Source organism: Camelus dromedarius, chromosome 31, assembly GCF_036321535.1.
Source record: "Camelus dromedarius isolate mCamDro1 chromosome 31, mCamDro1.pat, whole genome shotgun sequence".
Lineage (NCBI taxonomy): Eukaryota > Metazoa > Chordata > Mammalia > Artiodactyla > Camelidae > Camelus > Camelus dromedarius.
The window spans coordinates 17801682-17820371 of NC_087466.1; the positions used below are offsets into that span (position 1 = coordinate 17801682).

General features: G+C 48.8%; 1 protein-coding gene across 7 annotated transcripts in view; it reads left to right on the forward strand.

Moving 5' to 3' along the window:
* Positions 1-986: 986 nt before the first annotated feature.
* Positions 987-18690, forward strand: part of HVCN1 (hydrogen voltage gated channel 1) — a 34720-nt gene continuing 17016 nt past the window's right edge. The window contains exons 1-4 of one of the 7 annotated variants that reach the window (XM_010995859.3): positions 987-1087; positions 8157-8237; positions 12649-12688; positions 13814-13942. In XM_010995859.3, the coding sequence (XP_010994161.1) occupies positions 12668-12688; positions 13814-13942 (150 nt within the window). In that variant the 5' untranslated portion in view covers positions 987-1087; positions 8157-8237; positions 12649-12667. The other 6 variants (XM_010995858.3, XM_031442691.2, XM_064481231.1 and 3 more) reach the window with 6 other exon arrangements.

Sequence of the window (18690 nt, forward strand, 5' to 3'; positions counted from 1 at the left end):
ACTTCCTCTCTCTCCGTCAGCTCCTGGCCTGGGTTCCATGGATGCAAATGAGGGAAACCCACCCAGGCTGACTGAAGCCAACAGGGAGTCCAGTGGGAGCCAGTGAGGACCCCACAGAATGGAAGGGAAGCCTGGAGACCCAGGCTTGGTGCAGACAGGCACCAAACCCCAGAGCTTCTCACCGCAGATCCTGTCCTGACATGAGTGCTCTCTCTGTGCCTCTCCCATTGGCTCTTTTTGAGTCACGTGTCCAGCTCTCAGCTAGAGGTGAGCTGAGAACAGGTCCACCAGACTCGGCCCAGCAGGTGAGTTAGTTCCCTTAACAGCAAGTGGATGTTGTTACCGAGAGCAAGTGGGATGGGCGCTGAGCAGCAGCCAAAGCCCAGCAAGCGTCCAAGTACGGATGAGGGCTGGGTGCTCTTGGCAATAAGTTTCAGAAACCTTGACCCAAACAATAGTGAAATGCATCATCTCTCAATGGAAGTATGCACGTGGCTGGGGGCCGAGTGGCTTGGTGACTCACAGCACCATCAGAGCCCCACGTGCTTTCCATCCCCAACCCTGCCAGGAGCCGGAGTGCACTCCAGACATTAGGTCCAGACCTGGACCAGAGAAAGGAAAGAGGCAGGCTCCTCCTACAATGCTTCTGAGAAGGGCGAACTCCCCCTTGGGTCTCACAGGCCAGAGCGTCGGGTCACACGGCCTTTTCTTGAAACAGACACCAGCCAGGAGGGACGGCATAGTTTAGACTAATCTCCTGGGTGGAGAGAAGTTGAGGAGTCAGCCCTGGGTCTGCTTCTGGACCAATGTGGGACCCACCCATCCAGCTGAACCTGCAGCTGGCCAGGAGGGCTGAGCCCCACGGGCAAGAGCAGTTTCCATGAGTAACCAGCAGGTGGAACAAGGTGCTGCGACTGAATCTTAGCTCCAGGCTCTGCTCACACAGTGGGAGTCAGAAAATACTTCCCGTGTCTTCTGTCCTTTCCTTTCCGGTGTTAAAGTCTTACTCACTTCAATAGACACAGAAGATTCCAGAGAACCAGAGAACAGGACCCCCGAACATGGGCGCCCACTGCTTCTGGCTCAGGTAGGGAAGGAGTCCGCTGAGAGTCCTGTGCTGGGAGCACGGTTCGTGTTCCAGCTCGGCCTCCGACCAGCTGTGTGGCCTTGTAATTCAGTCTTCCCTGTGAGGCGGGGACAAGACGCTCAGCACATCCTAGCCTGACATCCATCTGGTAGGAGCCGGACGCATGGGCGTCCCTGCATCCCAGGCTCCTCCTGCTAGGCCAGGGGGACCCCGGTGTGGGCCCTACCAGCCCTCCGGCCTTTGTCTCATCTCTCTGCTCCCTTCCATGGTGACTTCTTCTCTGCCTGTCCTCCTCCTCCCCTCCTCTCCGCACTCTTCAGCCCACTCCCATCAGCACTGACACCGTTTACACACTCTCTTCTTGGGTCCCAGGACCCCACGTGCCCTGGGTTTCTCCCTCTACCTCCCGGTTACCCTCTCTGTCTCCTTTGCCGCCTCTTTGTTACCTGATTGACCTCTAGCTCAGACCTGGGCCCCTCTGTCTGCACTTGGGACCGGGAATCTCAGCTCGGCCCATGGTTTTCAACACCAGCTGTGTGCCGATGACTCACTGACAGAAAAACTCCATGTTTTCTCTACACTCAATACTTTCATTTCAACAAATGTGTGGGTTTTGCACACCAAGCAGTTCTGACACTAACTGCCTGGAGTTAGCACAGACCCCCCCAGGTTAAGGGCGCAGCCCCAGAAGCCTCCCTCTCTCTCGCCCTCTCCACCCTTCAGACAATAATCACAAGTCCAGGTTGTCACTTGTGCTTCTGACTGATCAGCTGCAAATCAGAGACTCCTATGACCCCTCCTTTGATAATTTGCTGGAATGGCTCACAGGACCCAGGAAAACGGTCTACTAAGTTGGGATTTACCACAAATGGACACAAGTCAGGAGCAGCCAGATGGAAGAGATGCTCAGGGCGAGGTACTGGAGGATGGAACAAGCTTCCCTGCCCTCTCCGGGCTGCCACCCTCCCGGCACCTCCACGTGTTCACCAACCTGGAAGTTCTCCCAGCCCCTTCAGTTAGGGTTTTTAATGGAGGTTTCGTTCTGTAGGTGTGATTGATCAAATCACCGGCTGCTGGTGATTGACTCAGCCTCCCCAGCCCCCAGAGAGGTGGGTTGGGAGGGGTGGGGAGCTAAATGTTCCAACCCTCTAACCATTAGGTTGGTTCCCCTGGCAACCAGTTCCCCCTCCCCCTCTCTTTTTGGGGCTTTCCCAAAGTCACTTCATTAACATAAACTCAGGTGTGGTTGAAAGGGGTTTGTTCTGAATCACAGGAGGTGCTCCTTTCACCTTAGTTACTGGAACGTTTCAGGAGCTGAGGACAAAACCAAATATTATAAGAAAAGATGCTCCTATTACTCTTACCACTTAGGAAACTGCAAGGTTTTAGGAGCTCTGACCAGGAGCCCAAGGGCAAAAACCAAAATATATATTTCTTCTATCACAAAATCACATCCTAAATCCCTCTGCCAAGTTTTAGACTCAAATCCTATTGCCTTTTATCTTGTAACCTATAATGAAAAAGAATATGAAAAGGAATATATGTATGTATATGTATGACTGAAAGATGTTGTCCACCAGAAATTGGCACAACATTGTAAACTGACTATACTTCAATTTAAAAAGAAAAAAAATCCTATAACCCTCATGACAGTGCCACTTTGACAGTTCAGACCAAACATTATTAACAACAACTAGGACGTCCCTCTGCCTGGTCCCCTCCCATCTCGGTGGTAACACCACTGTGCACTCAGGGCTCCAGCTTCTTCCTCACCCGCCTCGTCCAGTCCCTCAGTTCCTCATCTGTTCAGTCTCCCAAATGGGTCCCAAATCCACGCCCTTTATTCCTTCTCTACTCCCCAAATACTAACCGAAGCCATCATTCTCTCTCACCTGCACTTTCATTTTTGCCTTCCCTATAATCCAGTCCCACCCAGCAACCACAGTTATCTTGGTAAAATCAAACTCTCTCAGTGGATGAAAGGATAAACAAAATGTGGTCTGTCCACACAATGGAAGGGAACACTCACACAGGCGACAACAGGGATGAACCTCAAAAGCATGCTGAGTGAAAGAAGCCAGCCACAAAAGGCCAAGTGTTGCACGATCCCACTTATATGAAATGTCTAGAATAGGCAAGTCCATAGAGATAGAAAGCAGATCAGTGGGTGCTTAGGGCTGGAGGTAGGCAGGAGCGAGGAGTAACTGCTTAATGGGAACAGGTTTCTTTTTGAGATGATGAAGAAGTTCTTAAATAGAACAGTGGTGAAGGCTGTACAACATTATGAATATGCTAAATGCCACCAACCATACAATTTATAATATGATTAAAACGGCAAAGTTATGTTACAAGTACTTAACCACAGTAAAAACAAATCAAGCTGCGACTGTCTCACTGCTTAGAGCCCCCATGGCTTCCTGCACTTTGAAGTCCAGCCTTCCCATTGGCCTCTGCCCTCTTCTCCGACTTACTTCTCACCACTATCTTCCCTTCTTACCCTGCTTCGGTAATTCTGGCCTCCCTTTGGTTTCTCACCAGGCCAAGCTCTTTCCCACCTCAGGCCCTTTGCATGTACTGTTTCTGCCACTTAGAAGATTTCCCCCTCTCTTCATGGGAAGCTCTAAAAGCTTTCTGTACTAATTTAAATGTCACAGAGAAGCCTTCCTTGACTCTCCTGCCTTAGTGGGGCCTCATCGCTCTCCCCACCACTGTTATTCTCTGCCATAACCTCCTGGCCATTTCTTTCATGTTTCATAATTTGGTCTTTGTGTGTCTCTCTGTAGAGAGTAAGTTTGATGAGAGGAGGTGGGGCCTGTCTTTCTCATTTGCCTCTGAATGCTGTGTCTAGCACACAGCTGACACTCAGAAACTATTTGCTAAGTTAATGAAAGATCACCCAGCTAGCATGATCTTTCATCAAGGGAAGGGATGGAGGCAGGATTTAAACCCAAGGCTCTTTGATGCCAACTCCTGTGTTCTTACTACTCTTTCCTGTATTTCTGAGCTATGAAGCAGAAGTTTGAGCCAAGTACCAGAGAAGAGGGTCAAGGTTAGCAAAGACCTTCTAATGTAGCCACATCACCATACATATGTACCCACGCCTGGTGCAGATATCCTTGTGTGGCTGTCACTGCTGTAGATGAATCACGTCTGCTAGGAAAGGAGCCTCTCGACCCAGATGGCAGATATAACTCTGGGAAATCCAGAGTCCTGCCCCAGCTCTGGCTGAGATCTCATGTACTTCTCTCCTCCTTTCTGTTTTTGTGCATTCTCCTACAGCCTGGCATTTCCCCTAGGAAGGGAAGTGGTCAAGTGCAGCAGCTGAAAACACTGCCCTGGGGGAACCAAAACCACCAGAGATAGCCTTCTCTCTTCTTGCTGGGTAAAACCAGAACTGGCCACTGCCCAGCTTTTCTAGGACACAGGCAGGCCCAGACCCAGGGGCCATGCTTAGAGAGCTTCCTCAAATGCTCCATGAACATCAAAAGGCAGGGTGCCCAGAAAGCGCCTGGGGCAATGACTGCCACATCCTTGAGCAAGCTGGGCTCGTTGCTTGGTAAGAAATGTGAAGGATAGCGGGTGGGGCCGCAACTCCCTTGTGAAAGAGAACTGTGTCAGCATCACCCAAACCAGAGAACACATCCTTCCTTTAGAGCAGGAGTTCCTAATCTGTTTGATAACATGGGTCCTCCTCTTAGAGTAATGTTTTTGAATGTGTAAAATAGAGTGCATCCTATTACAGAGGACCCCAGTTATCCTGAAATGCAGTTATTGGATTATTTTTCTAATTGTGATAAAGTAATATGTGAAGTTCTCTGTTAACACATTAAACTATGAAGAACTAAGAACCAGTTTGATAACTACTGTAATTTTGAAGTAGTGGTAAGTATAAGTTCTATTTTGAGATATCTATAAATACTACATTACAATTTGAAAACATCTTTGATTTTGATTGACCACAAAGTCATGGGTGCTGCTAATACAACTGAAGTTTGTTACCTACATTCTGAAGGTTACCTATAACTGACAGAAATGCTAAATTTCAGTTAGAGGTTAATGAAAATTAAGATGTGATTTTTTTTTTCCCATCCAAGTTTATGGACTTCTGTGGACCACAGGTGACTCTGCCCTAAGGACTGTTGGCATCATGTCCTCAACTACAAAAATGGGAGCTCTCTGAGAACAGGGTTGCCCTTTCATCTTACAGTATTAAGTACCTAGAAAGGGCCTGCCACACAGTAGGTATCCAGGGCCAGTCTACTGAGCCTCTTGGATTTTCTAGGTAGACAATCACATTGATTGCAGATGATAGTTTTTCTCTTTTCAGTCTTTGTACTTCATGTTCCTTTTCTTGTCTTATTGCATTAGCTGGGATCTTCAGTACAGCGTTAAACAGAAGCAGTGATGGTCAGCATCCTTATTATGCTCAATATTCATTTATTAATTTATGCTATTGCATAATTATATAATGGAATGTAAAGTACCCGCTATGTGTCAGACTCTCTGCTAAAGATGTTAACACAGTTAAGATCTGTTCCTGTCCACCAAGAAGGCTGAGTATTAGAGGGATCCCAGTGAAAACAGCTGTATTGAGAATATTTCTAAATTCTCCAGACTTGTGGACCAGCTCCCTCAGGATCCTGATTCCTTAAAAGGTATGGAAATAGGTCCCTGCTGGCGGCTCCAGTCTCCAGGGCATTGGTAAGGTTGGCAGCTGCAGGCTTCCCCAGAACACTGCAGTGAGGGCCAATAAGGCAGCACATGGGAAGCATAATGAGTGATGCCTCCAGCAGGGGTCAGCCAGAGGGTCAAGCTAGGGGCAGCATTTGAGCCTTGCTGTCATAGGTCCTGTTGAGACCACAGCCATCTGTACGAAGCTTAAAACTACAGGCAGGACTAGTTGTTAAAACCAACAGAAAGCAGATTGCAGCTTTGAGGTGGGCAGTTAGGTGACGGGGATACCTGAACCTGTTCCCTTACCCTCTTCCCATCCCTAACCCTAAGGGAGTGAACGCGGGGGAGGGACTGGGAAGAACAGTCCACACATTCTCTCCACTTGCCTCACTGGCCCTGGGGGAGGAAGGGAATTTTTAATAAAATATAAAGTTGAAGTTTAGAATGGATCAGACTATGCCTTAGGGATCAGAATGGGACTGTTGTAATAACAATATATGACTGAGAAGGCAGGTCCGACTGAGATGCTTATAAGAAAGCCTGCTACCCCGCAGGAAGCAGGAGACAGGATTGGGAAGAGCAGACTTGACAATGGAAACTATCTCTGCGTATGCAGAGTCCTGGCGCCCCATAGATCTCCAGAACCTGTGACTGTGCTGCATTACATGGCCAAAGGAACTTTGTAGGTATGATTAAGTCAACGATCTTGAGATGGGGAGATTATCCTAGCTAATTTTTCAGTATTTAAACATTAACTGTTTACATGGGTCTTTTTAAGGGGGAGGGAGAAGGGTCAGGTCTAGAGAAGGAGGTGTGATGATGAAAGCAGAGGTCAGAGTGATGCAGCCAAGAGCCGAGGAATGCAGACAACCTCTAGGAGCTGGAAGAGGCAAGGAAAAAAGTCCCCCCTTGAGCCTCCAGAAGGAGCACAGCCCTGCCAACACCTTGATTTTAGCCCTTCAAGATTCCCTTGGATTTCTGACCTCCAGTGCTTTGTTGTTTTAAGTGTTATTTTTGTGTTGTTTTAAGCCACTGGGTTTGTGGTAATTTGTTACAGCATCCACAGGAAACTAACACAGCTCCGAGGAGTTCAGACTCCCCCCTCCCTGCAACTGAACCAGAAGCAGGGAGGTGTGTAGAAGGTACATGGCTTCTGCCCTTGAAAGTTTGGGACAAGCGGTCTTTTGGGGTAGATGGAGGCTAATGGCATAACTGTTTCCAGCACGGACAGTGCCAGAAATGAGGTATGAACAGAGTTCAGAGGAAGCTTGGGCAAGGGAGGGCCCACAGGGGAGGGACATTACAGCTGGGCCTGGGGGTAGAGTAGGAGTTGGCCTGAGTAGGGGTATGCTCCATCTTCAGGCAGGAAGGCTCCTCCCTCATGTCAATACCAGCCCTACAGCCCGGCACCTCCAGCCTCAACCCCCTGTCTAGGGGTGTCCTGGCACCTTCCAGGTTGGCCACCTCCTTAGGGCAATCTGCCCACCGTACACCTCGTGCACTGCAGACACTGTACAGGGGACAGTAAGGCCACTCGGGGCCACCCTTAAGTAATCAAGTGTTGGCGGGGCGGGCGCCTGGGGGAGAGGGTAGGGAGCAGGAGCCAGCCCTTCTGTCCCGACTGTGTGTGGTGGGGAGGAGGGTGGACCTGCTCCCAGTTCATCCCGTCGGAGGAAGGAAGTGGTTCCCTCCTCCCACCCCTTCTCTTAGGGTCGCCGGGGCCAGGATTCTCGTGATTCGCGATTGGCTCCCACGGGCGGGACCTTTGTCCATCTGCGGGACTGCGGGAGGCCCAGGCCGGGCTCGGGCCTGCGGAGCGGGTGGAGGCCGGGTTGGGGGAAGCTAGAGACCAACAGGGACACTGACGGACAGGCAAGAGCGGGGGACCGGGGGACCGGCCGCACGCTGAGTCGGAGGGCGGGCACCGGGAGGGGGCGGGAAGGGGCGGGCGCGGGGCGCGCGGGCGCCGGGCGCGCAGTTGCTGCGGTGGCCGCTGGGCGGGCCGGGCGCAGGGTGAGTGCTCCGGGGCGGGCCGGGGCGCGGGCCGCCTTCTCGGAGCGTTCGCAGCCCGAGCCTGCCGGGGGCCCCGCGGGGTCCCAGGCGGCCCCGGTTGCCCTCGGTTCTAGCGTTCTTCAGCTTGGGCCACCGCGGTTGGGCAGGGATAACCCGGGAACCCCTGCCTGGCCCCTGGGGTACTAGAGTCCAGTGGACAGGAGATAGGACCGCAGGACCCGGGACGGAAGCCCCTCGTGTGTCTCCCCTTGAAAACGGGAATGTTGATAAGAACTACCCTTTGATACGGGGTGTTTGCCTGGGCCAGGTGCCTTCACTTCGTCACATGCCTGTAGCAGCCGCAGCAGGTGAGGTGGGTTCCATCCTTGTCTCCCTCTTCCAGGTGAAGAAACCAAGACTCAAAGAGGCCAAACCACTCGCCAGGGATCACACAGCTGAAGGAGACAGAGCCAGACTCGCCCAGGTGGGTGTGAACCCCTAAGTCCTCTTACTCAGCGTGCCTGCCCTGCCCTCCCTGGGCCCCCAGGGGGACTGCATGGAGAAAACTGCTGGGAATACTGGGAGGACGCCCAGCCTGCTGGTCCCTGCAGGGAGAACCTCCAGGGCAGCAAATCCTTCACCTGGGCAGGGGGCACCAAGGAACAAGAAGGTCGGTTGGTGCCAGGTTAAACTCCAGGACAGAGAAGGGAGAGCAGGGCAGCCCGTCCAGGAACTCCCAGGCCTGCACCCAGCACCCCCACTGGGCACAGGGGCCTCTTGTAGGGACTTCCATTCTCCCTGCCTCAGTTTCTTTATCTGTTTCCGTTGTTTATCCTTAACCTTGGAGTTAAGCATGGTAACTGCCTCAGGAATGCCGAGACGGCTAAATGAGGTGGTTGGCGCGAAGGCCTGGCCCCATGCCTGACCCAAGCTGTGCCCCCCTCCATCCGCTCCCCTGCCCATCTGAAAGCACTTCTCTGTCATTCAGCCTCAGGTCAGTCAGAGCTATCTGAGAGATGCAGTATTTCTGACAGCCCTACCAGTGGCTGGAAGCTTCCTGAGTAAGACTCATGCTGGGGGCGGCAGCTCCTCCCTCTCTGCCTCTCAGGGAAAGGCTGGTAGGGGCAGGGTTTTGAAAATCTTTGGGCTGAAGCTTGCATAATTCCAGAACTACTCTGTAGCCCCCAAGCCCTCCCTCACCACTGGTTTAGCAAGAAGGAGGAAGCCTAGCATTTTCTGCTCCTCTCCTCATCCCCAGCAGCTAGGCCAGCAGCAAGCTCACCCCTCAGCATGTTTTGAATCTGGTCACTGCCTCCGCACCTCGGCCCCCAGGCCCTCAGCTCTGTCTGCCAAGCTCTCTGCACGGTCGGGTCCTGACCTGTCCCCCTCCTCACTCCACTGCCCAGTGCAGCCACACCGGCCTCCTCTTCCTTCCTTGGCCATACTAAATCCTCTGCACTCTCAGGCCTGTGCCCATGCCCTTCTGCTCCTTGGAATACTCTTCCCTGACATCTTCTTGTGACGTACCTCCTCGTAATTCAGAGACCACCGTAAAAGTCCCCTACTCAGAAACCTTCCCTGTTTACACCCCACTGCAGGAGCCACTCTTGCCTGTCTTCTGTTGCATTTCTGTTTTAACTTCTGGGTGATATTGCCTTGCTTGGGTGTTTCTTGGCTAAAACGTCAGCCTGCCTGGGCTCTGACCTTTGTCTTGGGTCTTCACTTTGGATTCCCCAGAACTCAGCCTTGCACAGAGGAAAGGTTCTGATAATCTTGTACAGTTGCAGGCAGTGTGTGCAACCATCAGGGTTCTGCCTCTCATTGCTTAACAGCCTTCTTTCTACATTTCTGCATAGACCACAGAATTATCATTCCTCCCTCGGCCTTACTCAGCTTTTCCCTGAAGTGAGGTTGATAGGCTGTTTCGAGGTTCTGGCCATAATATCCAACTTTGCTTTTAAACATTGTGGTCCAAATGGCACCTTTTTTTTTTTTTAATGCTTTCAAATGATTTTTAAGTTATGGTTCCCAAACTGATGTGTTCAACTCAAGGGTATGATCATCCTGAAGGCACATGCCACTTATTACCAGGTGGCTGCTTAGGAAAAAGTATCCCCAGCACTGTGTGCAAGTTTTCCTTCAGCCCCGGAAGCATTGGGTTTTTACATTTTTGTTTTGTCTAGTTTAATGGGGAGGTCATGGCAGGTTTAAATTTTCCGTTGCTTGAATTAGTGAATCTGGGTGTTTTTCTATGCATGGGCCAGTTCTGTTTCCTGTCTTGTGGAGGAGGGAGAGCTCCAGGGCACCCTCATTTTCCCCTTCACCTTCACTTGTGGTGGTGGTTCCACTTGAGCCCATCTCGTGAGAGCAGGGTGAGGGCCCTCAGGGGCTGGAACAGGAACACACCAAGGTGAACTCTGCTGGTTGCAGGAGCTGCTCTGCCAGTCAACCAGCAAGAAACTGTGAGAGTCCCTTGTGCCCTGAGCCTGGTACTATGGGGAGAGAAAGAACTCATTTTTTCTTAAGCCTTTGTGAATATTTTTTTCAAAATGGTAATTTTTTAAGTTAAATTAGATTTTTAAAAAAATGAAAGTACTGGGGTTTGAACCCAGGACCTTGTGTACGCTAAGCGTGCACTCTACTACTAAGCTGTACCCACCCCTGCAAAATGGTATTTTTTTTTAAATTATAAAAGTAACATGGTGTGTAAGGTTATTCATTGGAACACTTAATCTAGAACACACTGAAGTGGAACCATCTCTGGGATACTGTATTAGACTCCTGTGGCTGCTGTAACAAATGATCACAAATCTGATGGCTTAAAAACAACATTTAACTTACCTCACAGTTCACATCTCCAAAATCAGTCTTGGTGCACCAAGATCACTGGGGTCTCTCACTGTGCGGATGTGCCCTAACTGACTCGACCAGATCCCCGTTGGTTGTTGGCAGGGCTGTATTGCTTCGGGAGATTCTCTAGGGAGAATCTGTTTGTTTGCCTTTACCAGCTCCTAAAGGCTGCCCTTACTCCTTGGACTGTGACCCCATCTCTCCATCTTTGAGAAGCATAACCTCTTCCAATCTCTCTGACTCCAGCCTCTGCTTCTGTGGTTGTAAAGCCTCCTGATTCCCCTGCTCTACTTGTCAAGACCCTTCTGATCACGCTGGGCCCACCTGGATAATCCCCCATCTTGGAGTCCTTAGTTTAACCACACCTGCAAGTCCTTTTTGCCACGTAAAGTGACATACTCACAGGTCTCGGGAATTAGGACATATACATCTCTGGCGGGAGGCATTATTCAGCCTACCACCCCCTAAAGGGAAATAAGCAAGGTTCGGAACAGTGTGTGGGCTCACATTTGTTTAAGGGGGGAAAAAAAGAATAAATATGGATGTGGTTGGGAAGACCTAGAATATCCCCGAAGGCTACATGGAAAACTGGTAGGAGTGACTGTTTCTGGGAAAGACAGAAGTAAAAAAGAAGACTTACTTGTCATAGTTTATCTTTTTGTATTATTTAAATTTTTTACTACATAGGTTGCCTGCCAGCATTAAAAATAAGTTTTAAGAGGTAACATATAGTCATTGTAGAAGTTCAGACCTTCCAGAAGCAAAGAGAAGGAAGATAACCCACTCTACCCCCAAATTACTCCCATTTTCTCCAGCAATAACCACTGTGAAGAGTTTGGCTATATCCTTACAGACTTATAAAAAAAATGCACATATAATCTTTTCATATAGATGGGATCATACTGTACACATTATGCTATAATGTGATGGGGGAGCTTGTTAGTTACCTCTTTCCTCCTCCGCATTTGAAGATTTAACAGCACTGGGGTCTCCCACTGTGCGGATGTGCCCTAACTGACTCGACCAGATCCCCGTTGGTCGACGTTTAGATTTTTTACTGCTTTCCAGGGCAGTTTCGACACTAACATGTCTGTCTGGTTCTTTTTTTTTTTTTTTTTCCAGTCTGGTTCTTTTTAATTGGAGTGAAATTCACATAATGTTATTAACTTTTAAAATGAGCAATTTGATGTCATTTAATACATTTCTGATGTAGTACCTGCCACCTCTGTGGTGTAGTAACTACCACCTCTGTCTAGTTCCAGAACATTTTCATCACCTAAAAAGGAAACCCTGTCCCCATTAGGTGGTCAATTCTCATTCCCCTCTCCCCCTAGTCCCTGGACACCACCAGTCTGCTTCTGTCTGTGCAGATTTGCATATTCTGGATGTTACACATCAGTGGAACCATGTCATACGTGACATTTTGTATCTGGCTTCTTTCACTTAGCATAATGTTTTAGAGGTTCATTCATGCTGTAGCATGAATCAGTACTTCATATCTTTTTTTATTTTTTTATTGGGGTATAATTGACATACAACATTAGTTTCAGGTGTACAACATAATGATTAGATGTTCATATATATTACAAAAGTACTTATCTCTTTTTATGGCTGGATAACGTTCCATTGTGTGGATATGACATCTTTTATTTATCCATTCATGTTAATGGACACAGGTTGTTTCCACTTTTTGTCTGTGAATATTCGTGTACATGTGTTTGCTTGAGTGCCTGTTTTTAATTCTTTGGGGTATATACTCAGGTTGTATGTCCTACATACACTTTGAGCTGTATTGCTATTTTCAGACAATGTTAACTTAAGCAAGTTGAAAATAACTTGTAAGAAAGTGTTTTGCAGGGGGAGGGTATGGCTCAGTGGTAGAGCACACGCTTAGCGTGCACTAAGGTCCTGGGTTCAATCCCCAGTACCTGCATTTAAAAAAAAAAATTTTTTTTAAGAAAAAAAAGAAAGTGTTTTGCAAAACATATACTGAGACAAATGATGGCAGTACGACAGATGTGGACAAATGTTTCCTTATTTTCCAGAGCCGGAGACGACAGGAACATGGCCACCTGGAATGAAAAGGTAAATTGATTCTGGTGGACTAGCAGCATTAAAGGACCTCCCAACCCTAAGAAGATAGTTCTGTTTGGTATTTCTAACAGGATAGAAGGGAAACACCTGTTCTGGGTGCTTCTGCCTGACCGAAGTGTTTAAAGTCGCAAAGGTGAAAGCTATTGAAGGCATTCACAAAACCTCAAGATAACCTGATAACCGGAATCGGTCCACTCAAATGCCAGCTCTGCATTTTCACAGCCCCGTGTCATTCGACTAGGCCCTTCGCCTCCCTGAGCCTCAGTTTCTTTATCTGAAAATGGGGGAAAGTTCCTTACCACCCCTGTTCCTGAAGGCTCGTCAGGAGGAGTCAAGGAGACAGTGGTCTCAGAATGCTAGGCCAGTACTGAGCCCATAAGGGGCTTTTCCCCACCACTTATTTTATAAAGATACTTGGGCATAGAGAAATAAAGCTACTTGCTCAAGATCACACAGGTAGGAAGTGGCAAAAATGGGATTTCATCCTGGTCTAACTCCAAAGCGAATGTTCTGCTTCTGGTATTGTGTGGCCATCCAGAGCAGGACTGATAAATACTGTCCATGATATCTGGGACGCAGGCTTGTTGGATTTGGGGAGACATGGGTTGTGAAGGGTGGGACAAGGTGGAGAGGAAGTGTTGGCTTTCAATTTCAGCTGTTCACTTGGAGGTGGTGGGGGCCTGGTCAGGGCGGTGCCAGAAGCTCAGAGTAGCAGCAGGGTGATGGGGGCAGAGTCTGGGAAGCAAATGTGCGGGTTGGCAGGACCACGGGAGGGTGATGATGGGGATCTTGCATTTCATCACATTGGTGGCTCCTTTGTAAAACTGTAAGAGTGTTTCTGATTTAAAGCTGTTTACAATGTGAGGTGGGGGGAAGTGGCCAATGACACAACATGCCACCAGTTGTGATTTCAGAAATGTTGAAATATAGGGAAAATGTTCATCTTTGCATTCATGAAATATGGTGGCATTTCCAACAAAAGGATGACCATGTTGTGAAAATTCCTGATGAGACGTGGGAAGCTCAGTGTCTGCCACTCAATACGGGAGCTCCATGAGTTCCAGTTACCGTTAATCCTCATGGTGGGGCAAATGCAACAGTGTCCTTCATTTACAGCTCCCTACTAGGCAAACCAAAAAAGCAAGCGGAGATGCTGATAGCGGTTATACTGTGGTGAAACCGCCTCACTCCATCTCAAGAGGGGCTGGATCAACCCACACGACTGTGCCGGAAAAAACCTTGACGGTGTGTATTAAGAATCATGAAAATGTTCATAGTCAAACCTGGTCGTCTCGCTTATGGGAAAGGAAACAGCCCATAAAAAGGAAAACGTACAATTGACAGCATAATTTAGAAACTCAAATTTACGTGTTTCTTAGCACGTGAGATACCATTGATTGTAGATGCACCATTATTTTATGTGCTGTGAAGAAGAAAAAGTGCCACCATTTACTGTGATGTAATGTGACCTGATGCTGGTCAATTGTAAGACAGGTTTCACGCATATGGCTAGTGGGAAAAATAAGATAACAAAGTTGTCTGCAGTCTTCGATTCTAATTGTAAAGGACACAGAGAGTGAGATGGTAGCTAGGTAAATGATAAATCTGGTGTGCTGGGGTTATTATGAACTTATTTCTGTTTGCTCGTGTTTTCACAATAGTGATATTGAAATAGACCTGGGGTAAGATATTGAAATAGACCTGGGGTAAAAGTCTGCTCACTGGGATGAATGGTGGCAGGTACACCTGGGGGGCCCAGGTGAGTCAGGGATCTAGCTGCAGGGACAAGTCCTGGTGGTGGGGGTGGGTGCACGGAAACATCAGGGAAACCAGTATTGGCGTGCAGACCTGGGGACCCATCTCAGGGGACTCCTGGGGGGCGGGAGCCTGTCTGTCATGCACAGAGGCTAATAGTAGGGGCTGGCCCTAGTTGTTGGGGAGCCAGGGAAGGTTGGGCCAGGGCCACTTGGAGCAAATAAGCCTCTTACTGACTCAGAGAACAAGTTTCTTTTAGTAATTTACCCTGATGGAGTTAGTTTTGTTTTCAAGAAATTGTTTTAATAGGTTTGCTTTTAAGAGCTTTTTAATTGTCCAGCTCCTCTAGTTTGGGGGAGGAAAACAGCTGTGTTGTAGGAGAAACTGGTGGGGTTTTTAGCTGTCGTTCAGACCCGACTTGCTGTCTCAGCTCTGCTGAGAGGGGGCCCAGCAGCTGTGGACACCTGCCCTCTTCAGAAGCCCTCCCTGCCCCTTCCCACTTCTCTGGGCCTCCGCTTTCCTCTTCTGTAAAATGAGATCAGTGACGAAGAGACAGGTTGTGCATGGAAAGCACTCAGCAGGGTGCTGGGCTACAGCAGACCCTTAAAACACAGGAGCTGTGATGCCCTCACGAGGGTAAACTGAGTTTTCAGCCCGTCAGCTGACCTGTTCCTCATCACAGATAAAGATGTGTGTCACCAGCCACATCCGGGGAGCCAGATATGCTTAGAAATCCTTGTGGCCCTTTGCACATTTCTCACAAAGTGTCTGGAGGCTCTGGGTTCTTTTACGATGTTGGTTCTTGACCTTGACTTCACGTGGGAGATCCCAGTACCCAGGCCACCCCCAGACCGACTGAATCACAATCTCTGGGCCTAAGACCCAGGCATTGGGGTTTTTTAAGCTTCCAGGTGGTTCCAATGTGCAGCCAGGGTTGAGAGCCATTGGTTAAACTGGGGCTGCACTGGGCCTCCTTCCAAGGACCGCACCAGAGCAGGGCAGGAAATAGGGGTGCCCTGAACTCTGTTTATCCCGTCTTTTCCACGACTGAAGCATCACTAAGACACTGGGAGATGGGGATGGCCCAGATGACTCAGTCACACTGGTGCTGGGTCCTGATTTCTAGCTGGATGACTGTTTTTTTTTTTTTTTTCCTTTCTATGCTTTCATAACACAAATAGCAGCATGACTTATGCTTCCCAGTTAACGTGGCTGATTCACAGGCTTTGGGCAGGTCTGCCACCTCTCTGACAGTCAGCATCTCTCTCCCCCAGGGAAATAGATGGGGTATAGCCTCCCCACTATACCCTGGTGTGAGTCTTTCAAACTCAACCCATTGGTGACTCCTGAAATCCATTAATGGGCTGCAGTCAGCCTTTTAAGAAATAAAGTGGACAACATAAGCCTCTCACATATTAACATGAGTGTTGGTTAATACATGGAACGTGTATATATCAGCACATCCTAAGAGGCGGGGTATAAAATGTGTTTCTTATTGAGTAACACTGGGCCGAACTCCCAGGGCAGCACTGGCCTTCAGCAGTGGTGAGCCAGAGCCAGGGCAGTGTTCAGAGAGGTCATGCAGGAGGGAGGGGGCTCTGGGCCAGGCATCTGGCCCAGATAAAACTGATTTTACATGCAAATTAAAGGACAAGTGCTCGCCGCCAAAAAAAAAAAAAAAGTCTATTTCAGTATTACTATTGTGAAAACTCGAGCAAAAGGAAATAAGTTTATAATAACCCCAGCACACCAGATTTATCATTTACCTAGCTACCATCTCACTCTCCGTGTCCTTTACAATTAGAATCAAAGACTGCAGACAACTTTGTATCTTATTTTTCCCACTAGCCATATGCACCAGACTTAGGCCTTTTTGATGGCCAAGAAATTTACCAAGAAGTCAGTGCTCTCACTACTGCATTTTCTGATTATTCATTTTTTAATACCTTTTCGACCTGGTTGGAATCTGAGCTTTGCTTCTTCCTGGCTGTCTGACCTGAGGCAAGTCATTTGGCCTCTCTGTTCCCAGTTTCCTCATCTGTAAATGGAGAGGATTCAGTCCCCACCTCATGGAATTGTTACCATTCTTTGCCCAGACCTCAGAAAATGGCAGGTGCCCTGGGGAGAATTACAGTCACCAGTTCCCACTACCTTAAATGTTACTCCTCACATCGTCTCCTCCCAGCCCCACGATCCTGGCCGGGCTGGCAGACTCTTCTATCAAGACAGGAAGGGTTCTGACCCTATAGGAAGAGGAGAGAAGAGTTGGAGAATACATCTCTGGGGGCACTGGAGCTGCAGGTGGGCTCCTTGGCTGATAAGCAGCCCCGCCCACCCCAAGCTGGTCAGCTGTCGTGGTGGTTATTTTCGTGAACCTCAAACTTCCTCCCCACCCTAGAGAAGGAAAAGCTGCTACGCTTATTTAAAGACTTCTTTGATTTAAAAAATAGGCATTCCTCAGAACACAAACCCCCTGGGCCTGGGCGGGGGGCGGTGCTAGAGTCTGTGAGCCGCTGCAGTACATGAGTCCCCTGAGAGGAGAGGTTTGCTCGAGGGATTCGCTCCACCCTCCAGGTATGTTTTCCAGGCACGTAGGATATAGAGGATATGGCATGAGCAGGAACTGCACCCCCCACCCCAGGTCTCTTCCCTAATGGGGAGTGGGGAGCAGAGGAGGTAACAGACTCCATTACACAAACTGGTGAATCCATCTCGACTGGGAAGGCACGTTGGCCATGCATGAATGCAACAGGGGAGGTACACATTCAGCTTCGTGAAGCTGGGATGCTTGAGGGAGACCTCCTGAAGGAGGAAAACAAAAATGACAAGGTAGAAGAGGAGGGGGCATTCCAGGCGGAGGAAATCACATGTGCAAAAGCCCTGTGGTTGAAGGAACCTGTTGAGAACAAAGGGCTGAATGGAGACATTGTTGCCACAGCAGAGAAAGTGGTGACAGGTGAGGTCAGATGGGTAGGCAGAGGCCACGGTGTGCAGAACAGGTGTGGGTATCTGGAAAGCACTTGGGTCTTTTAAGATCAATGGGAAGCCAAAGAAGAGTTTTGTGTTAGGGGTTCCCAAGATCACCCCAGGTCCAGTGATCTGCTAGGAGGGCTCATAGGACTAAGCACACAGTTCCACTCATGACTAAGATTTTTACAAAGAAAAATCAGCACAGGACATGGAAAAAAGGTGCTTAAGGTGAAGTCCAGGGGAAACCAGGCACAAGCTTCCAGAATCCTCTCCCAGTGGAGTCACGTGGGACTTACTCCAGGAACAAGTTATGACAACACATGTGAAACGCCATCTACTAGGAACGCTTGTTTTTATTTGGGGGCTGGTCACATGGGCCAAAATTCCAGGCACTCAAAATCCCAGGCTCCCCAGAGGACAGCAGGCGTTCAACATAAACTACATTGTCTTTATAAACCGCCCAGGCACAGTGTGCTGTTCTTAGCAGGTGGGAACCATTCCCAAATCCAAGCTCCCGGATGCCAGCCAAGGGCCAAGCAGGCCTTTCTAAGGGCAGCAACCTCAGACCTTTTCTGCACAAGGAGTGATGTGATTGTGTTCCGAGAAGCGCTCTCATGCTGCTGGGAGAACACTGAGGAGCTGGTACCTCCTCCAAGTAAAAGTGGAAGCTGGTGGTGGTGTTGGCAGAGGTTGGGAAAAGTCTGCCCCGAGGTGGATTCAAGGGTCATTTAGATGCTAAAACGCGCAGGGCTTAGTGATGGGTGGGCTGTAGTGGAGGGGGAGGGAAGGCAGGGATCGGAGACGACTTCTCTGCCCTGGACCCAGAAGACAAGAGACCCAGATGTGAGTCTGCAAACTGTCTGCTGGCTGGTGGTGGTTGCCTTGTTGCAAGTTCTCAGTTTCCCTTTATAAGGAAGGGAGGGTTGCATCTCAGAACCTTGATTCTAACTCTTTCAGTATCATCATTCTGTTGCTTTAAAAAGCCACCTTTTCTGCCATGTTTTCCCCTGTTGACAGAGCACCTTGGAAAGAACGAGGCTAGCAGACTTGAGCTCATGTGCCAGCTTTGCTACTTACTTACGTTTCTTTGTTTTTAAAAATGTATGTGTAAGTTCTCAATGTAAGAAATTAAAACAACAAACAGGCGTAATTAGGTTGAACCATAGGAAATTGTCAGTGTCTACCAATTTTAACCTACAAAAATGGTAATTTTTTCAAAATTCTTGATTTCAGGAAAGTTGTCTTGAATTTTATCTTGAACTATTCTG